This window comes from Lampetra fluviatilis, chromosome 33, assembly GCF_964198595.1.
Source record: "Lampetra fluviatilis chromosome 33, kcLamFluv1.1, whole genome shotgun sequence".
Classification (NCBI taxonomy): domain Eukaryota; kingdom Metazoa; phylum Chordata; class Hyperoartia; order Petromyzontiformes; family Petromyzontidae; genus Lampetra; species Lampetra fluviatilis.
This window is the reverse complement of record NC_136307.1, coordinates 2,185,478-2,207,350: the sequence shown is the minus strand read 5'-3', so window position 1 is coordinate 2,207,350 and position 21,873 is coordinate 2,185,478. Positions and strand designations below refer to the sequence as shown.

At 48.2% G+C, this 21,873-nt stretch overlaps 2 protein-coding genes across 2 annotated transcripts in view; one reads left to right on the top strand and one right to left on the bottom strand.

The window, feature by feature from the left end:
* Positions 1-21,873, top strand: part of LOC144943931 (fibulin-5-like) — a 610,861-nt gene that overhangs the window by 245,152 nt on the left and 343,836 nt on the right. The window lies entirely within an intron of this gene.
* The window catches only part of LOC144943928 (uncharacterized), a 42,892-nt gene that overhangs the window by 12,479 nt on the left and 8,540 nt on the right, over positions 1-21,873 (bottom strand). Inside the window, exons 2-18 of the mRNA XM_078871803.1 lie at positions 20,878-21,002; positions 19,796-19,927; positions 18,746-18,767; positions 17,953-18,041; positions 16,689-16,766; positions 16,220-16,330; positions 15,850-15,921; positions 13,909-14,013; positions 13,267-13,389; positions 11,787-11,847; positions 10,684-10,739; positions 10,357-10,447; positions 9,021-9,159; positions 8,356-8,457; positions 6,158-6,218; positions 6,003-6,038; positions 412-479 (exon numbers count right to left, since the gene is read on the bottom strand). Coding sequence (XP_078727929.1) covers positions 412-479; positions 6,003-6,038; positions 6,158-6,218; positions 8,356-8,457; positions 9,021-9,159; positions 10,357-10,447; positions 10,684-10,739; positions 11,787-11,847; positions 13,267-13,389; positions 13,909-14,013; positions 15,850-15,921; positions 16,220-16,330; positions 16,689-16,766; positions 17,953-18,041; positions 18,746-18,767; positions 19,796-19,927; positions 20,878-21,002 — 1,471 coding nt within the window. The remainder of the gene's footprint in view (positions 1-411; positions 480-6,002; positions 6,039-6,157; positions 6,219-8,355; positions 8,458-9,020; positions 9,160-10,356; positions 10,448-10,683; positions 10,740-11,786; positions 11,848-13,266; positions 13,390-13,908; positions 14,014-15,849; positions 15,922-16,219; positions 16,331-16,688; positions 16,767-17,952; positions 18,042-18,745; positions 18,768-19,795; positions 19,928-20,877; positions 21,003-21,873) is intronic.

Sequence of the window (21,873 nt, the reverse complement as noted above, 5' to 3'; positions counted from 1 at the left end):
ACACACACCGTTTCTTAAAACTCCGCAACACCGCCGTGCAGAATACCGCTAACGCCTCCGTCCCACCATCCCGTCCGTGGAGTGGCGGTGACAGGCCTTAACGTGCGCCGACCCATCTCAACGATGTCTCATTTGTCCCTTCTTGTATTGTAGCTTCTAAGTCGGGACTTTATTTAACAAACAAAAAAAATATTATTTGAATAGTTGGCACCAAAAGTCAAGCAAACCAGAAACGGACAGCGCTGTAAGTCCCGTGCACCGTCACAGCTGCAGTACTGTATGGTGGTGGCCTGGAGTCGCTCATCCAGCGCAGCAACATGCCATGGGTAGTGGCACTGATGATGATGATCGTAGTTATATTCAATACTGTCGTACGAGAATTTGGTCCGTGCCATTTTGAAAGAAACTCACCTCTCCTTCAGGGTGGAAACTTCCTTCTTGGATGCCACCATCTCCCTCTCAGCCGTGCGAGCTTTAAGCTGAAACAAAACGAACGTTTTAGAATGACAGCACGGGGTCGCTTGGCTCCGAGGAAGCGAGTACCTCTGAGTGAGGACCTCTGAGTGAGGACCTCTGAGTGAGTACCGTGATACACGACAGCCAATGCAGGAACACAGCGGGGATGCCTCAGAAACAGGAATCATGAATGAGGGATTATATATGGACTTATAGCTTTCGTCACTGCAGGAATTCACATTCTTTGGGTCTTTCGGTAAAGTCACGTAGATAGGTTCAAATTAATCAAAATAAAATAAACAAAAAACTACGTTTCGATCGCAACACAAGCGGTCGTCATCCGCCAAACGACCGCTTGTGTAGTTTTTAAAATTGTATTTTTATTAATTTAAACCTATCTACGTGACTTTACCGAAAGACCCAAAGAATGAGGGATTATATATTTATATATGTATATGTACATATATCTGCGTCCCCGTGGATCGAAGCGAGCGAAGTGTAGAGAATGCTCAGAGTGTTTGAAGAACGCATTTAAAATGCGATTACTTTTTCAGGATTAATGAGAATTCAAGAAACTACGGGTAATTCCCCATCAACCATCTTCTGTGATATTACTCTTTAAAAAAAAAAATTCATGGTTTGCATTCTACTACTACTAGAGGCTGCCCATCGAAATGACGATGGCTTTCTCAGAAGCTTGGAGAATTCGTGGTTTTGTTATTCTCTTAAATATGTTTTCTAAACGTGCCGTCTTTGTGATGCGCACGCGGGCACGGCCGTGACACGGATCCAGGGGTCAGAGGGCAAACGCCCTCTAAGTTCCGTTACACGCTACACAGTGCGCCGCCGTAGGTTGTTTTTCGCGTGTATAAAACACGAGGCTCAAATTTGACGAGCAGCACGCGCGCACACACGGACAACCGCAGTGCGTCTCCTCGTGACGCCAATGAAAATTAAAAACCCGTCTTGCATTTGGCCAAAACAACTTGGTTTGCGACGAAGCTCCAACCCCCTTCTGCCCCCCCCCCCCCCCGTGCTCACGCGATCACGCGCTCCGAAGCGTCGGAGCTTGTGCTGCACGAGCAAGCGGAACGACCCAGCGTCGGACCTCGCGGGAATGGAGACAGCTCCGGCTCTCTCTGGTGCCGAGATGTTAACTCCCTAGCCTGGTATGCTGGGAGGACGTGGGTTCGATCCCGACCCCGGGAGTTTGCTCATCTCTCTCTCTCTCCCTGTGGTCGTGTGGATTTTTCTCCGGGTACTCCGGTTTTCCCCCTCCACATTTAGAATCAAGGCACGTCTGGAGTATGCGGCTGCTATAAATTTCCACATGACGAGAAGCCATTTAGTTGAGCTATCATTTGCGGTTAGGTCGCTTCTGAAAAAGGGCTATATAGCTCAGTGGGCCTTACCTGGTGAAATAAAAATAGTTGAAGAGTTTAAAAGTTCTGAGCGACTCTTCTCAGTAGACTTAGTAACTTGCTGACCCGCCCATAGTGGGCATCTGTGAAAAATAACTTCATAGCTCATCGGATTCCTCCTGGAGTCTAAATAAAGATTCTGATTCTAATCAAGCCCTCGTTGATTTACACCCAGGAGGGCCCTGTATTGGGAAGTTTGGTCAAATAACTGTGGGTCAGAGTGTTAGGCGCCGTGTGATAGAAATTGCAGAGAAACCTGGAGATAACCCACTCGTACAGAGATGGTTAACACACAAAGCTCCCCACAGATGGATTCGAGACTCCAATCGGCGTACAGCCCCCGACGTGACCAACCCACGGTCTGACGAGATTAGGCACGTTCAGGGCGATTCGGTCACAGACTTTGCGACACGCCGCCAATGAATGATCACAATTCAACATGACGGTCTGTCTGTTTAAGAGCGTAGTCTTGAAGTGCCCTGGTGGCTTACAGCAGTCAATAAATCAATCAATGGAGTGGAAGATGGCAGCGTTCGCGCGGCCCACTCTGTTAAGCGAGAAAATCACGACGAATGCTCTCAGCGGGGTGACCGAACATCAATCATCGATCGTCCCGGTCTAAAAAAATAAAATCAATCAACCTCACAGCCAGAGCACATGGGAAAGTATGGCCCACCCACTAACCTCGCCTCAACTGGGTAAAAAGGCCACTGTGTAAAAAATAAACTCTTTTCACAGTGGGCATATTTCCCGACCATCACCAAGCTCAGCCAAAGTTTCCAGCAATACAGAGAGACTATGGGACACACACACACACATTAAAAAGCTTCCCAATGAAGATTTGTAGGACACCCATTGGTTATCTGCCACGCCAATTGCCCTCAAACGTGAGAGAGAGGAGCTCACAACTCCCCTGTCCCCAAACTAACGGGGACACAAAGTAAAATAAAAACTAGTTTATTTTTATTTTACCAGCTACGGCCCATTGAACTACGTAGCTCTTTTTCAGAAGCGATCTGGGGCCACAAATGAAAGCTCAACCAAGTGGCTCATCATCACACGGTGATGTATAAGCAGCCAAATACTCTAAAACGCGTGATGCCGATTCTAAACGTGGAGGGAAAAAACCGACGGACCCGGAGAAAAATCCACGTGACCACGGGGGGAGAGAGAGAGAGACACACGCACACTCCAAATATACAAACTCCAAAAAGTTTGAGGATTAGAAAATTTTGAGATTAGTTACCATACATTAGGAACTAATGAATTGCCTCTAATTACAAGTCAATTGGCGGTAATTATCACGAGCCATTTGCAAAGCTAACGTTTTACTTGCATTGCACACGAGCAACGTGCGAAAATTTATTTGCTTTTAATCTCAATTTGAACTTCAGGGACTGCAATGGCCATGCTGTAGAAGCGAAGGGGGGTTGTGGTTGGCAATGATCGTCATAATCATCATCAACAACTAATGCCGCCTTAACGAATGTGCTTTGCTCTTCTTGACGAGGGTGCCCCCCACCCCTCTTTGGTTGAACGTGCGTTGTTTGGTGTATGTTGAACGTGAGTTGTTTGGTGTATGTTGAACGTGCGTTGTTTGGTGTATGTTGAACGTGCGTTGTTTGGTGTATGTTGAACGTGCGTTGTTTGGTGTATGTTGAACGTGCGTTGTTTGGTGTATGTACGTATGAACGTTTAACTTTCTTTCGCACCGTACACAGCCAACTGTGCTCAACGCTGAACATGCCGTGAGCCCCAATGCCGAAAAAACACACACCTGCAATTTACTCAACAGGGATTACACAGCAGCAGCAGCAAATACGTCCCCTACGTCACGAAAAACGTGGCAGCATCGTCCTGAGAGTGTTGAGAACTATGCAAGTCCTTTCCTGGCTAAACAAGTGTGGTGATAACCGTAATGACGGACTCCAATGTGGTCATGAATAAAAGGTAATCGCTCTGTAGTAATACTCATCCCCTTTACTTGAGCAGTAAGCACAGCTCTGAGAGAGTACCACAATATGATAATAGGTTTTTACCCTTTTTTCTGGCAACAAAACAGGTGTTAAGATGTTAAAACGCCGAAATAGAAACCTTTTTTTATTGTTGTTGTCGACGAAGTGGACTTTTTTCTAAAATACCAGTGGCTTTGGAAGGTCTCATCAACTTGACCAGCTTCTGAAACCTTTTACAAGGAATAATGTATCCATTAACCACAATGTTTGTGGTCAGAATGCAAAAAAAAGGAGGTCCCATGATGTAGATGCTCACCCCGAGCTCTCATTACTCTGATAGTGCATTGTCTTTGAGCTGTACACCTTTTGGCGTCCTCTGGTCTGACACCGTTTGAGACGAGGCTCAAAAGAAAGCTGTCTCTGGTGTGGACCAATCAGTTTCAAGGACAATGCATATATTATCAGAGTATGTTTTTTTTTGCATTCTGACCACAAGCATTGTGGTTAATGCAGACATGATTCCTTGTAAAAGGTTTCAGTTTGGTGTTTTAACATCTTAACACCTATTTTATTGCCAGATAATAGGGGAAAAACCTATTATCATATTTCGGTACTGGCAACGGAGGTCCCATGAAGTACAGTCCATTTTAATTATAGAAAGTGGTCGTGTTAATTACAATGGTGTTAAAATTCTCAGGTTTTTTCGGTAAAGTCACGTAGGTAAAAACATTAAAATTAATGAAAGTAAAATAAAACAAAACAAAATAAAATTCACGACGTTTCGGAGGCAACACAAGTCTCCGTCATCAGGTGGGACCGTCACAGCATCAAGTGATGCAGCAAATCTGGCTGTGACGGTCCCACCTGATGACGGAGACTTGTGTTGCCTCCGAAACGTCGTGATTTTTATTTTGTTTTGTTTTATTCTACTTTCATTAATTTTAATGTTTTTACCTACGTGACTTTACCGAAAAAACCTGAGAATATGAATCATTGCAGTCACGAAAGCTTCAAATCTAGAATGGTGTTAAAATACGTCTCGTGTGTAAATTTGCTTTTTTATTATCACCGATGGCCCGTGCCACACCGGTGCAGACCCGATGTGGCGCTCTTCAATAAAAAAAAAGAAACCAATTAAAACGTTTCTATGCCAGGGGATTAAGTCGCGTTGAAAGTGAGCTACTTTTAAACATTTTTCATCAACAAATTGTAACCACGACCAAGCGACTGTGGTTACAAACGTTCACAGCTGCCACTATCCAGCAGAGCCTCACATCACGTGTGGGTGCGACTCCCAAAGGATGACACCATACATCTACTCCGTGGCGTCGCGTGGTTGGCATTGGCGCTGGTTCAAGGATATGAATAAGAGATGCCTGTCCAATGTCCCCCCCCCCACCGTCACTCTTCGTAGCACGGTGACTGGGCTCCCCTAGCCTAGTGACTGGGCCCTCCTAGCCCGTTGACTGGGTATCCTCAGCCCACGAGCTCCGATGAGAATAAACCATCCCCCACCGGTGCGTGGGCCACGGTGCAAGCAATGAAGTAGGGCCCCTGTACAATTTCCCCCCCCCCCGCCCCCCACTCTTCGAGGGCCGGCAACACTTGTGGCCTCCTCCGACCTTGTGTGCGCTGGTCAGATTGCACAACCCCCTGCGCATTTCGACAAGTCTGGCACCGCATCCCACTGCTGGGCCCAATGTCTCTCGACATTGGTAAAATTCGCTCCCTACGATTCGATTCGTGAAGCGATGGGATTTTGTCTCGTCTGTGCTCTCTCGTGCGCATTATAACTTTTTTGATCCGTCGTCACCGTCGTCTCTCTTGTGTTGTTGGGCGAAACGTAACGTTGGCACGCAAAGTTGAACACACCGCGGACGATCGATCTCCAACCTGCTTGGCGCCATCTCCAGACGCTCCCGCTCGCAGAACTGCCGCCGCAAGGTTTTACGCGCGCGGCTCTCGGCGCCGAACGTCTTCTGCGCCGCGATAGTTTTATTTCATTCGTTACTTTGCCAGTGATTGGCACGAGAAACTTCCACGGACCGAAACAAAATTAACTTTGGGAATCAAACAAAGGTCACGCACGGTGCCCCCAGACCACTAAGCTGCCACTCCGCATTACCAACAAAAAAAACACACGGGCACGCCAAGCGCGCAGACTTCTTACCCAATTTTCGTGAACCTTCTTCTCGTTTGTCGAAATCTGCAGCGAGAGGAAAGCAACATGAAAAGCCGTGCGAGCACGAGACAGCCCACACGGCGATCAAAGGGAATACCAGATCAAGCTCAAGCCACGTGGCAAAGCCGCCGCGCGATCCTTACCTGATCTTTGTAATTCTTCTCCGTTTTGTTAAGCTCCTCGCGCAGGTCTTCAACTTTACGCCTTAAAAAAGGAGCGACATCGGAGGTCATTTTACACGCCGTGTTGTCTTGTCGATGCGGTTCGTACTTGTCTGTATTGTATGGATTAACAGGACATACATACAACTGCTCAACCCGATCTATAAATGCTTTGATACTTGGATTGCCTTTGTACTGGTCACCTTTTGGCATTCTCTGGTCTGACACTGGTGGTGAGTAGGCCATGAAGAAAGGCCGTCTCTGATGTCGACCAATCAGTTTAAAAAAAACACAATGCATATATGACCAAAGCATGTTTTTGTTTGGATGTTCACCACAAGTAAGCGTGGTTGATGCAGACATGATTTATTGCAAGAGGTTTCTGTTTGGTGTTTGAACATCTTAACACAACTGTTTTATTGCCAGAAAGGGTAAAACCTATTCTTATACTTTGATACTGGCAAGAAAGGCCCCATGTTATTGTTTCATACTTTGATCTTGCTAAAAAAAAAGTCCCATAGATACACACACGCAAATACAAAACGTGGTCTTGGCTGAATAAAGGTAAAAACAGACAAACTAAATTAAGTCGTGGCTCATTTGTGACTGAGCTGATACGCCCGGGGACCTGCTTTAAGTGTTGGATGACTGCTGGGATTTAAGCCCCGGATCTCAGCATTGCCGGCTCGGTGCTCTGATAACGGCATTAAAAGCCTCCTCTACTGCCAGTCACCTCCATGGTGCCCGTTCATAACATTCTAAAAATAGATTACAGTTACGTGAAGGCCTTCGATGCATTGCCACCCTTCCCATTCAATTAATGATCAGGATTTGGGGGTTATGATTCAAAAGCGTTTGATTTTTAATCTTTATACTTTGGTGCATAGTACGACCTCTTGCGGCTGCAGGGGCCCATGCGAACTAATTACGTACACTATGTAAAATAACGTAATGTACAGCTCTTGTTCTAGCCACTGCTGCATGAAGTGCTCCCCATTCGGTGTCGGTCACGGGGGTTTGTTTGTGTTTGACCATACTTCACCGTGCAGGTCAATGGAGGTGGTGAAGGAGGGGGAGCCCAGGACCGGTTGTGATATCACTCGACACAGATGTTACTCAGGTTTGCCAGGCGCAGTGTGCTCACCACTGTGCCACCGTTACGTGCCAAAGCAACCATTAATATTTAGAGGAAATAATGAAACTGCTAAAATTATGTCTTAGTCACAATTTCAGTGAACCATTTGGTCTGGTGATACATGCTGGTATCAGTGATAGGCAAATTGCATGCTTTTTCTTTTAATCGGACCAATCGATTGATTGAAACAACATCAAAAAATGTTGTTTTAACAGCCAACGAACGCAGCCCTACCACTGGCAGACATTTCCGTGTGGTGTTTTATAGCAAGGGCGACAATCCGCAAGCACCAGGCATCGGCGTAAATCAACCACATTTCCAGAAGGCTCAATCGGGACGCGTGGCGAGCGGGCAGCCCCTACCTAGAGCTCCACCCACTTATACATAGCCACGCCCCCACAACCGCTAGCCCCCTCACACCGAGCGGCCTGACATTGGCCCCTCCTCCTGTTTGCAGGCCCTGCCTACTCTTATTATGCCAACTACGCCCGCTTCTCAGGTTGCCACCAACCACGACTAACGTGCCCACTTCACGAGTCAAGCGCCAAGTCACGACACTTTAAAACCCGAGAAACGAAAATCAAAGTTTTCACAAACGCTTCCATTCAGGACATGGCGGAGGTCGCAACCGGGTACCCGATACCCGTACCCTACCCGATACCCGGCTACCCGTACCCGGCCGGATACGGGTACGGGTAGCCATTTGCGACCCTGGTGCGGCCGGGTACGGGTACGGGTAGGCCGTGAGTCACTGGTGAGTCACCGTTTGTCACTCATTTCGGGTAGGGTACGGGTAGGGAACGGGTACCCGTACCAGGCCAGGTACGGGTGCCCATTTGCGACCCTGGTGCGGCCGGGTACGGGTACAGGTAAGGAATCAAAACCCGTTTGCGACCTCTGGGACATGGGGGCGGGGCAGCCTTTGCGAAATGGGAACCGGTCCCGGCCAAATCAGGAGGCTTTGGTCTCTTAAGGGTCGGAGGGGGGGGGGAGTCGCAGGTCCCGCCGAGTGTCTCCGCGTGGGCAACGCAAGCCGCTGCCGTACCGGTGGATGCTGGCGTCCTCGATGGCTTTGAGGACACGCTCGTCCACGGCCGACAGCTTGCCCTTGTTCTGCTCGCGGTGGGTCTCCTCCAGGGTGAGCTTCCTGGAGGTGGGAGGGGGGGGTGGTGGTCGGACCACAGAAGGTAAGTACAGTCCCTTCTCCTTTAACACGCGGTAGTAGTTGCGTTCTTGAAAAACACTGCGTCGTAGTAAAAATTGCGTTTTAATAAATAATACATAGGGGGTAAAAAGCACGGTCTGCAATAACACGTGAGATGCGTACGCAGGCTGAACAAACACTGAGTCGCGTGGGTAGCATCCAGAAGCAGCATCCAGCAGCATCCCGCTGCCTTGCGTGATGCAATGGCCGAGGCAGCCGTGCGACCGCTATTCCTACTCGCGTGAAGTAGTTCCGTTCACTCAATCGCGTTCTATCCAATTCGCTTCCGCGTTATGAAAAACGTGTTCCCTAATACATTAATCGCGTGATATATCCAATTCGCGTTATGAAAACCACACGGCGTTATAGGAGAACAAGCTGTACGTGCGTGGGTTGAACTTCTTTCACACCAATACGTAGCCAACCGTGCTAACTGGGAGGTGTTTAAAGTGGAATACCGAACACGAAGGGGGGGGGGGGGTTGCGTGTGGCCAGGGCGCCGTTACCTCTGAAGCTTCACCTCCTTTTCCTCGTACATCTGCTTCATCATGTGCAGCTTCTGCTTGCAGCGCGCCAGCTCCTCGCACAAGTTGCCCTTCTCCGCCGCCAGGCTCGCGTTCTTGTTCTCGTAAGCCTCCAACGTCCCTGGCATTTCAACAAAGACGACAATGAGTCGCCTGCGCAAAGGAATAACAAACCCAACGATTGACAAATCGCAACCCATGCATAATTAATGGGAACGTGAATTTCTCACCACCGGCTAAGGTGGCGGACAAGCGCTGCGATCAATCGCTCGTTTGATACGGTCAACTTAATTTTGCTTTGGGCACGTGTTGAGAAGAGACCAAGAGGATGCAATGAGAAGGGGCTGTGGAGACTCGCACGGAGACCCGTGGCTGAGATGAGTTTGTGGAGATTAGAGACTCGCAGACTCACACGGAGACCCACGGATGAGAAAAGCTGTGGCGATGCCACCAGCGCAGTGTAGGAGGAGGAGAGGGAGACCGAGGGTGGGATGAGGCGAGGATGCGTTGGAGCAAGGTATAAGGAGCGTGGATGTGATGAGAGATGAGGCGCAGCACGGAAGCTTACGGAGAAAGAATATCTGAGCAAACGACAGCAGGCTGCATTTCGTACACACAAGCAAACTCAGTCTTGAGATAATCCACAAGGAGACAGAAAACATCACGCAACACTGAGCTGTTGTGCAGCACAGCTCCCCAACAGCTCTGCGGGGTGCAGCGTGTTGGTAGGGCAGACTCTACTGCCCTCTTCTGCGGAATGTAACGTGCTGCTAGGGTAGAGACTCTCCTGCCCTCTTCTGGATGAATGCAATGGGCGCAGCAATAAAACCGGATTGTTGGGAGTTGGCAGCAATCCAGTGCGTGAAGATAACACGGCAGACGCGATAACAATGAATCCATAATATAGATGTTTTGGGTTATATCGGGTAAATATATAAATGTGTCGTTAAACCCGCCACCACCCGCACACGGCCAATTGGTAAGGTTTGTCACGTGAACAGAACGTGGCCAATTTGTTACACGTACAGCACACCTGCGTGTTGGAGAGCAAATCCACAACATTCACAATCTGTAAAATGCCAGCGACTGCTCTGGCCACTTGCACATTCGTAGAGGATGAGCGTGTTTAAACCAGAACAATAATTCGCAATGGCTAAGCAATCTGGTAAGGTAGCTCAGCGGGACATTGAGCGGCTTCAGGGGTGGGGGGGGGGGGCGGTTGACTCAGCCCATCATGCTTCTGGGGTCGATAAAGTAGGTACCCGCTTTGAACACGGGACGGTGGGCGATCTCACCATGCCGTCGTGCGCTCGCTCACCTTCCAGCTTGTGCGTGGCGGCCACCTCGTCCCGGAGGAGGGATCCGTACTCCTCGATCTCCTCCTCGACCACCCTGAGCATCACGTTCACCTGGGGAAGCGCGACGTCATTACCGTCTCGGATTTCAACGCGCAAACGACGCGTCTGCATCGTTCAGCCAATGACGTACACGTACGTACGTCATCGGAATAGAAAAGGGTTAAAGCAGCCGAGATCATGAAAAGGCGCTCTACTTCAGAACCGGCTTCGAGCGCTGGTAAAAGCATGGGATTTGGAGCCATGAATATCGCAGTTACGTGAACACGTGGGCACATGTAATCACTCACCTTAGAGACATCCATGAGCTCTTGAAGTTTCTGTTTCTGCTTCCGTTTTTCAGATTCTGCAAGTGATAAAATGGAACACGAGTTAATTGTCAACGTTCATGAAAAACATTCAACGCACGCCGATCGTACGGTGACGGTTTTTGTAATGGCGTGGCAGACAGTTATAGGCTGCCTGGAAACTTTACCCTCGAGAATAAAAAAGAATGACAATTTGCAAGTGACAGATGAAAAGTAGATAGTGCGTCCGTATCGCTAGATTGTTCTGGCTTCAGTCACGGAATTACAGGTCTCTTCCGAACCACCATGGCATTGCTTCGTGCTCTGTAGCGACTCGTTTACGGAGCTGAGCTCGTCTGAAGTTTAAGAGATACATTTTCATTGCAATTACTGATGAACTTGAGAAAGTGTTAAATTAAGTGTTACTTTTTGGTTCTTTCGGTAAAGTCACGTAGAAAGAAAATAAATTAAGTGTTACTGTTCAATTATTTATCGTCACACCTATTAATACGTCGCTTAACGATTCACAATGATCACACAATCAGCCATGCACAGTGCCCTCTAGAATATTTTTTTCGTGCAGAAATTCTCGAGCGGAAATCAAATTGCGCTCCAGTCCGCTTGACAGGCGGCGCCAGGCCCAGGTTGCTTTCTAAATAAAGACTGAAAACTCATTCCTAGAAAAAACTGCTGTTTGCGTTTCATTTGGTGTCCCTCCCCTGCACCTTCTATTGGCACGTTAGCTACGAACGGTGTGAAAGATCAACACACATACGTGTTGTGTGCAAGGGCGGTGTTTTGTTTGTTCAAACTTTGTTTCCTTGTTTGTTTCATTGCGAATCGTTGACGTGCGAGTTCATTACAAAGCACTGATGACAATATAATGGGGCGGGTTGGGCGGGGGGCTAGAGAAACTCTCCTCCGTGCGAGCAAAAATCAGAGACCGGCATGCCAAGGGCTTAACGAGGGGGGGGGGGGCGGGGACATTCGGGCTCACCGCCCCCCACGCAAGCGGGGACCGCGAGCGTGAAAGCTTAATACGGGGAGGGAAGGACGATAATCCAATCCGTTCCCTTAAGGAAATTGAACGTGAAGGTCACTCGTACCATCCAAACTTTCCGAGTCCACTCCGAGGTCCTTGAGCTGGTTTAGGCACGCGGTCATGGCCTGCGACAAACACAATGCGCTCGTCATCACGATTATAACAACAACAGCCGCCGTTCGCGACGACTAAGTGGCGGTGACGTCACCACGGCGCCTGTGCCAGGACAGGTGCACTCCGAGGAGGTCATGGGACAGGCCCACGTGCCATGGTTTGGCTGACTGGTTAATGAATTGAAACCGAGCCTTTGCTGATGATTTTTTGTGTTTAGCTTGTTGTCCTTCCCCCCCACCTCCAATTAACATGGTTGGCTCCGTATGGTGCAGAATGAAGTTGAATGTACGTACGTACAGATGATAATATGCATCGGATTAAACAAGAGTGCAGCAATTAGTCCAACAAAATGGGGGAAAACGGAAAAGTAATACAAACGAGAGGAAAGGGAACTCGCTCTTAAATCGAATTGCCAACCTAAATTGTGACAGTTCGTCAACTCTTTGTGGGGAGGTGAAAATGACCCCCAACTCTCACGACACGACACCAGAGCCTCACGGTGACCCTCCGGCCCACGATGAAGAAGGAGCCAACAACTACATCTTGCACCCTTTAAATAAGGCCCCTCTCTTAACAAACATGAGGTGGCCCTCCTAACGTGTCTGTCCATAGTAGTTCACTACACATCTGCCACGATGCTAAAAGTCCTTCCCCCTGGCTGGTGCCGATCGATCTTCATTGGTAACCTTGTGCCAGGGATTTAAATTCCACATTTCTATGGTAGAAACCAGTCAATTTCCATAGTACAGCCACCCATGACTAGTCACCAAGTGGTACTAATTTGATTGACTTTGTGTGCAGTCATTGGCAACTGGACTGAAACAATTAATTTGCTAGACACGATAAACTTGCACTTATCTTGGGTGAGTGCCTAGGAATGTAATTAGGTTGGGAGGATGAGCCGTTTAGATCAATCAATGAGCATTTACAGAGCAAGCCATCGATTCAAATTAACTGTGTCCATGGACCCACCAAACCCATTCATTACAATGTTGGATTTTCCACAAAGTTAGATTCTTTTGAAAATATTACTTCGTCGAAATCAATATATTGTTTAATTATTACTGCAATTATTAATTATTATACATTACTGTAAATTGTCATCCATAACGAGGAAAGTTTTAATCAGCACAATATTGCCAGTTACAACATACTGATCAGATACATGGACAACGACAAAGATAACGGAACAAAAGTTCAAATTGTAAATGTCGTGGATTAACTCTCAAAACACACCGGTGTGCTGAAGCAGTAACGAATTGGCAAGTTTTGTTTACGAGACAAACCGAACTGATTGGCTGTGTCGGGGCTGTGACGGAGCGGTGGTGGTGGTGGTGTGTAACGGACACGTTTACATTAACGCGATCGAACCCAAAAGAAAACCTTTCATTGTGACTGCTCGCATTTGTTGAGTTGCCAGGTCTCCTCACCTCCACCTCATTCTGCTTGAAGGCCACGGCCTCCTCCAGGCTCTTCTGCGTCTGCCTCTCCGCGTGCAAGGTCTCCGTCAGCTCCCCAACCGACGTGTCGCAGAGCTCCACCTCCTCCTCCAGCTGCACATTCAACGGTCAAGACGCCCACAATTACAAATCGTGAATGCATTATTACCTTTCAATCACGTTTTTACTCTTGTCATTCGCCGTTATATTTTATTTACCCTACCCTCGTCGGCTATGCATTATTCGCTCTGCTTCTCTGAAGCTTGCATCGGCACGCAATTTGCTTTCGTTGAAAAATTTCATACATGCGACTCGATGCGTGTATCGGCGAGTGTAAGGATCTACACGTTGCGTGAACGTTGAACTTCTTTTGCACCATACGTGGCCAACCGCGCTAAATCGAATCATTTAACGATTACCAAACATACAAGCGCTCGCAAAGTGTGCTCTCCTCACCCGGAACAGACACCGGGCACCTTGATAGAAACTAGAAACTATACGCTCACAAACTGCATCATTTGCCAGAAGCCTGTCCCGAAGGGTTTTGTTTAAGCGTCCACGTGCGCGCGCGACTCGCTGCCGGTGGCCGCTGGGGTTTGGGAGACGAGTTAACGGCCTTGCGGTTCAGCCCACCCGCTGGTTGCTGCGTTGCAGCTGCTCATTCTCCTTCTCCATTTTGACCAGCTTGGCCACCATCTTGTCGTTGTTGCTGTTGGCGGTGCCAACCCGAGACAGGACCTGCAATGGGGACAACAACAACAACAACAAGATGCCGCTTATCCACGGGACCCTTTTTGCCGGTATCAAGACGATGAAAAAAAAACGTAACATGCTTTAGCCTTTCCGGTTGGAAAAAAAGATAAAGGCAAAGATCCCCCCCCTATAGCCTAAACAGACCGTTGGGGCAAGTGCTGTTCGCGAGCACCTATGAATTCCGGCAAGGTACACGAGGGGGTAGGTGGCCAGCACCATGCCCGAACGCCTTTGTCTCCCCAGTGGCGATGTTTACACACTGCACCAGGTACTCATTTTAGGCTGAGTCGACCTAGGGGAGCATGCCTCGAATCGGTTCAGATAATCGTCACTGGCGTCGGCCATGAGCGGGAATTGAATTCGGGTTGCCGGGTTCGTAGAGCAGTGCGCTTACCGCTACACTACCACTCTCCACATACAAACACCAAATAGACACTAATTATCACAACAAATTAAGTCTGCATGAACCACACATGATTGTGGTAAAACATGCAAACATGCTTTGATAAAGATTGCATTGTCCTTGAAACTGATTGGCCTATACCAGAGACAGCCTTCTTTGTGGCCTAGTCTCACCAGTGTTAGACCAAAGAATGCCAAAAGGCAAATATTATTACAAAGGCAATAAAATTTTGATTTCAAGCTTTCGTGACTGCAGGGATTCATATTCTTGGTTCTTTCGGTGAAGTCACGTAGAAGGGAAGTAATAAAACAATAAAAATAAAACATAAAATACAATTCTCACGACGTTTCGGCCACAACGCAAGCAGCCGTCCTCAACAGACCTGTTTCTTCACCTGAGGACGGCTGCTTGCGTTGTGGCCGAAACGTCGTGAGATTTATTTTATTATGTTTTATTTGTATTATTTTATTACTTCCCTTCTACGTGACTTTACCGAAAGAACCAAGAAGAGATATATGTAGGTCAAGTATTTTTCGATTTAAACTTTCGTGACTGCAGGGATTCATATTCTTGGTTCTTTCGGTGAAGTCACGTAGAAGGGAAATAATAAAATAATACAAATAAAACTATTTAATTCTCACGACGTTTCGATTGCAACACAAGCAATCATCATCAGGTGTGAAAACCACAGCAAGAATTATTTTGAAAAAACCGCCACTTTTTTCAATCATCACCTGATGATGATTGCTTGTGTTGCAATCGAAACATCGTGATTTAATTTATTTTATACCTACGTGACTTTACCGAAAGAACCAAAGAGTATATTCCAGTTACTTTCCCCACACCGACTTGGCCACAAGGGGGCTCTCGGTGCCTGTGTGGTGCCCGCTGCTGTCGGGCAGCAACGGCACACACGGCCTGCCCACTGACATCACCCACCAGCGATGTTAGCCATGGCCAGGGATCCAACATCCTAGTCGTCATCTTCTTGGTTCTTTCGGTAAAGTTACTTAGAATGGAAATAATAAAATAATAAAAATAAAACATAATAAAATACAATTCAAGACAGAGTCAGAGTCATTCAGACTCTGTCTTCTCGACAGACCTGTTCTCCACCTGAGGACGGCTGCTTGCGTTGTGGCCGAAACGTCGTGAGAATTGTATTTTATTATGTTTTATTTTTATATTTTATTATTTCCATTCTACGTGACTTTACCGAAAGAACCAAGAAGATGAATCCCTGCAGTCACGAAAGCTTTAAATCGAAAAATCTTAGTCGTCGTCGGCTCTCCAACTCGAGCCAACTGGCCCGTAGGGCAACGCGCCGCGCTAACCGCTGTGCCACCGCTCCAGCCCGTTTGCAACGTCTCGTTGTTGCGGCGATCCCACCGCGCGCGTTGCGCAAACACCAAACTCACCGCCTCGAGCTCTGCTTTCAGCGAGCCGAGTGTCTGCTCCACGCTCTCCGTGCTGCGCTGCAGCCGCAGTTTCTGTAACGTCAACACCGCGCTCGTCAATGGGTTGTGGTGTACAGCGTTGCAGTGTGGCGCGTTGCTGCGTACCGTGTCGCGTTGCAGTGTATCGCATTGTAGAACTCAATTGTAGTATAACGCATTGTAGCATACTGCATTCTGGTGTACTGCATCCTGGTGTACTGCATCCTGGTGTACTGCATCCTGGTGTACTGCATCGTATCGTGCTGCTTTGTAGCATACCACATTCTAGTCTACAGCATTGTGCTGCATCGCAATGTACCGCGTTGCAGTGTACCGCACTGGAATGCCGTACCAAAGAATGCTGCTGCTCCCAATGCTGCTGCATTGACTCGAGGCTGCGTCGGATCACCTCCATTTCGCTGCGTCGCTCGCAGATGTTCTCCTGCAGCTCTTTGTGCTCCGTCTGAGCACAGGTGTCGGCGGCAGCACGTCAGAGAACAGCACACACACCGGTAAGTACGACACATGCACATCACACAGTACACACACCCGCAAGTACGACACATGCACAGCACACAGCCCACCGCTAGCACGACCCACAGTGCGCACGGCGCGCACAGTGCAACGTCGACCGCTTGCCAATCCTCAGGGCCGTATTATCTTAAATCGGGACCGGGCTCTGGCTTCGACCGCTCGGTTGCTTTCAAAGACGCGCGAGCGGCTCAGACAAGGCCTGGCTCAGGCTCAGCTCATGGCACGAATAAGCGATTTCAGGGCTGCGCCCTTACCATAGCCCAGCGATGTCCACCGAGACTGCTCACCTGCAGCTTGGCGATGGCCTGCTGGCTGCCTTTCGACCCCTCCAGAATGCCATCCAGCGAGCTCGCTTTCCCATGGATCTTTCAGACAAAGATGAAGATCTCTCGTTAAGACTCGCACACCATTGGAGCCCAGTGCCGTCAGCAAGCGCCTTGCTTAATAAATGACGATTAAAGAAACATCACATCCGTCAATAACACTGTGCTCTTAAAGCATAAGTATATAGTGGACAACATCTCGGGCAGTGGCCTTTCTTCATAGGACATGACTGGATAAGGTCGGGACAGCACAAGAAGGTGGATGGTGTGGCTGGCACCACTCCCTGCTGCTTTTGTCTTCCCAGTGCTGAGTACCCCCTTGCCATTCTGACGACATGCGTGCACGTCATCGAAACGGAAAAAAAAACTAAAATAAAATATCATTATCGGTACGTCTTCAGGTCGGAAGATGTACCGAGGCTCCCACAAGGCCATGCGGGAGGGCGTGTGGCGCAGTTTGGCGCCAGCGATCGTAGAGTGCGATCGTGGAGCTACAGTTCTCCGCGGTGAGTACAATGTCTTCAAAAACAACGGCGCTACGCCTCTCTAAATAAAGTTTAGGTTAACAGCTCGCACGTTCCAAGATTCAGCGGTGAACGGGATCCTGCACCCTGCAACTTGCAGACGTCTCGGCACGGGATAGGGCTTAATAGACACCGCACCAGGTATTCAATTATAGCCGAATCAACTTTGGAGTTGCCCGAGATGAGTTCAGATGTCACCGATGGTGTGCGTTGCCGGGAAGTGAATGCAGGTCACCAGGATTTTCTGACAGTGCCTGAACCACTAGACCAAGCCCTCTCCTTCCCCCCCCCCGCACGACACCCAGCCATTCACGACCGAGCGGTAGTAACGTCACCACGGCACTTGCGGTAGCATAGGTGCGCTTTGAGGGCATGTGAAGTGTCAAAGGCTCGCTGCCAGGATGTCACGGTACAGACCCGGTTAACCGAGATGATTGGCAGATGCGTTTCATGTGCTCCCAAATGTGCGTCATCGCAGCCGATGCATGTACACACAAACACTACTCGGTCAATACTATTTGGTTTGCAGACATCACGTGAAATGGGGTCCCCCCCTCCCCTGTCCAATTTCTCCCCCCCCACGCCCCCCCCTGGTATCCCAGTGCTGGGGCCCCTCCAGCCCCTGGGCCTCCGCGATGCATCTGCACTGCCCGCTGCTCACTGGATAGCTACGCCACAGCCCGTAAACCCCACCCCCCCCTCACCTCTTTCCTCGCATTTGCGAGTCGCTCTGCCAGTTCGTGTTTCTCCTCCAGAACCGTCTTGACCGTCTGGATGTGTCGGGCTTCCCTCCCTGCGGCAACCCCCACCAGAAAACATTGGGGGGAGGGGTCCGCCGATCGAACGCGAAACGAGGGTGGGAAAAACATAACGCAACGGCACGCGTCTCGTAATGTGACTTGCACCTCGAAAACAAATTGTTTCAGAAGCAGCTGTGCGGCTCGGGCGGCGAGATTTTGCGCTCGGATCCAAGCGACCGCTCGTGGATTAAAACACGTCCTTGGGTGCAGCAGGTTGATGATGGTCAATCACCGGTGACGACACAGAATAAATACAACCATTAAAATGTTGGTTGTCCGGTGAAGGTGGCCCAGCTATCAATAGCGTCAATCATCATTTAAACCACTACTGCCATCAAAGTCAGCCATGTTCGATCCACTGGTGGATGAGGGCCTCCCCCCAAGCCGTTGCAATCTCTCACAGCCTCGACGGACTTAGGTTTTCATCAGCAGATACTATTTCACTCTTTCAAATTAGTTTGATCCGTTCGGCAAAAACGTTTCGAGAATTATTAAGCGGTGAAACTGCCGTTGCTATATATGTGTGCACGCACGATTTGCAGCCTATTCTCGAAGACAGCACAGTGCACTGCAGTTGCTAAATGTCCAAACGTTGAGTGTTTAAAATAGGGTCTGGAAGGTGAGGTGAACTTACTTAATCAATGAATTACAAACGAGCAAAATTTTATTTTTACAATTTTGGAGAAGCAATACTTACGTAGATATCTTCTGTTTTGAAACTGTCAACAAAGAAAGAAAGCCAAAGTTAGTTCAGATCAGGCAACAAACATGCAACAACTGTCACTGGCGCTCCCAAGCATTTTCCGGTTGTACCGCGTGCGCTTCGGCACGCTGTCCGACATGTCTCTCAGCATGCACTGACATGGAAGGAGACTGCTGTGAAGGAAATCTACAGGAGACATTCAGAGCTCAACCATTATGGATGTGTGAATGTGCACGCGCGTTTTTGCGATTACTCCATATCCCGCTAATTTCACAAATGTCACTTATGAGCTACGCTGCCTCAACCAAGATCATCACAGACACAATGCGCCTCTCAGGGCAAACTGACATTGGGCATGGTAGCCAAATGGCATTTCAAACTCTCCCGTACAACGCTGGGCATATTCAAAGCGATAAATAATGAGGTCACACTTCTTTTCATTGTGAGAATTAAAAGGGAATGTAATTATTAATCGAGTTTCTCGTGTATGCGTATATGTATGGTGAACTTCTTTCATAGCCAACCGTGCTAATCGGTGGTGCAGCACGGTGTATATCACCGTTCACAATAAAATTGCCTCCAAGCGTCTTGTGAAATGTTTGTTTTCAAAATCAACAACCCGTTCAATTGTGCCTTGTACACACTAAACACCCAAGTCTGTATATCGGTGGTTCTTAACCTTTACTGCAGCCTTCAACCCCTTTGGTTATCAATCGTAAAAAAAATGTATAATGTTAATAAACACATAGGTTTCATGAAAGTAGTTGTACTTATGTGCCCGTGCTTAATTTGTGTTTCGATGATTTACCTTCGAAAAAAATCTGCCATGTCTCCCACCCCCAGGAGGTGCACGTGTACCCCAGGTTAAGAACCACTGCTGTAGGGTATTAAAAAACAACCCCATGACTTTCTCTCTAAACCAGCCTACTTTGCACCGCAACTTCCAATTGAAGGTGCGTCGGCCAGGATGGGATGGAAGAGCAGAGAGGGCGGGGGGGGCTACGTCCTACAACGTGCTGCTTTCGCACCACGTCTGGAACCCACCACGCAGATGAGCCTCCAGAGAAAGGCGAGTGAGAAGGCGATGCCCAGGCACAGTCCCGTGGCCACGACGTCCCAGGGCACGCCATGGTAGCTGGGTCCGGGTCGCCACTCGGCCGGGAGCTGAGAAGCCACCTGCGGAGAACGCAGCATGAGGGAGTTGCTCGCAATTCACGGCAAGACCACTGGGTGATAGCTGGGCCCAGGGTTCCTCTTCCTATTCTCCCGTACGGATATTCATTGAGGAGCAACTGTCCACGTGAAATGTTCGAAGACGAGTGCGTCAGGCGCGAGTTTGCACAGAGACCCATAGACCTGTACATTTTAGTCTACGATGCTGCTGCCTTGATGTTGCCAGTAAGGCCTCAATGTGATTCGTCAATCACGTTGTGGCCTTAAAATGAAAAACACTTTACAGGCGACGTTTCGGGAAATGGCGCCAGAGGGAGAGTGGATAAAAGAGTCGGAGACTGCACTTGCTCATAATGTTAAAATGACTGCACTTGCTATCTTACGTTTCTTATTTTATATTTATAGAGCGCCTTAGCTCAAGGAACTTATACCACAGCGCTTGATGAGAAATACAGTTTTACGAAACGTTTTATCATGACCAGTTTTTAAACTGCCCCACGCAGTGATCCACAGACTCACAATGTGATTGCACTGTCTACTCCAGTGCAATCACAGTCACATTTGTGTGATTCTATAATTTTCCATCTGTGGAAAAGGTGACTGCAGCTGCCATGGTGAGTTTGATTTTCGTTTAAGTTATCCCATCGCTTGTGGGGAAGTGACCTTTATGGTGGCTCGGGAAAAACAGGGCTAATAGCTCTCTCAACATTATTTACCAGATCGTATTCAGAGACTGACCCATAAACCTGCGGGACACTGATGGTGACAGGCACTGCATATGACGTACAGGGCTGCTGTGCAATGCAATGCAATGACTGCCTGGGGGAGCCGTTGCGTGCGTTTGGATTTAGGTTTATGGGGTGAGGTCACTGAACGGCCACCGATGGATCTGTGAGGAGCGTGTCGAGGGCTGTCGTTATAAAAAACAAGGTGATCAGGGGTGTCAAGCTCACCATTCCAAGCAGCGATCCCAGTGACGGAAGGACACAGGCCCTGACGTAGAGGAAGGCAGAATCCATTCGCAGGATGAGATCCGGCAACGTGCCGTTTTTGTCCGACGGGAGCCAGGAAAATTTGTCTGCAGCAAAGAAAATGTCCGATCGCTTAAAAAAAATACTCTACAAGAACACCACAGCCTTACCTCAAAATCTATGGCAATAACAGTGCAGATTCGCTTCATCAAAACGGTGGCAGCTGCAGCTCCCTTGGGAGTAGGGCCGGCTCTGCTTGCATCCGAAGTTTCCAACTCACGGACACTTAAGAACTCAGTTTAATCACCGATAAATGCCAAGATTTCCATCCGGCACTGAGCGGTAGAGGCTCGGCACCAACCTCCGAACCATCCACCTCCATTGGAAATTATTTTGCATGCATACTTTAAGTATTGCATCAGTTAACACAACTGACACGAAAAATACCAAGAGTATGGTTTAATTTGGATTCAGTGTGCAAAGGTATAGCAAAACACTATGCCAACATAAAATGTTCATAATATTGCAATGGGTTCAAGCTAATGAATATCCATATATATATGTTCCTGCATTAAAGTATTTACCAAATATCGGGCCAAATTTTCACCTTGATGATTGATCCTTTTTCTAGAATTTTTTTATGGAAATCCACCGATGCAAACATCCGCGCGTTTTCCAAATGGACCAACTTTCCAAACGTCTTGGCCGTTTCGTCAAAATGGGGATGTGACCCTAGATTATTCAGGGATGAGGGAGCTCCCACTGTGTCAAGACTGATGGGAAGATGTGGGAACTGAGATTAGAGGTCAGCAACTATACTCTTAGGTTTTTCGGTAAAGTTACGTAGGTAAAATAATAATAACATAAAAGAATAATAAATGAAAAATAACTAAATTAAATCACGACGTTTCGGAGGCAACACAAGTCTCCGTCTTCAGATGAGACCGTCACAGCTAAATTTACTGTATCACTTGTATC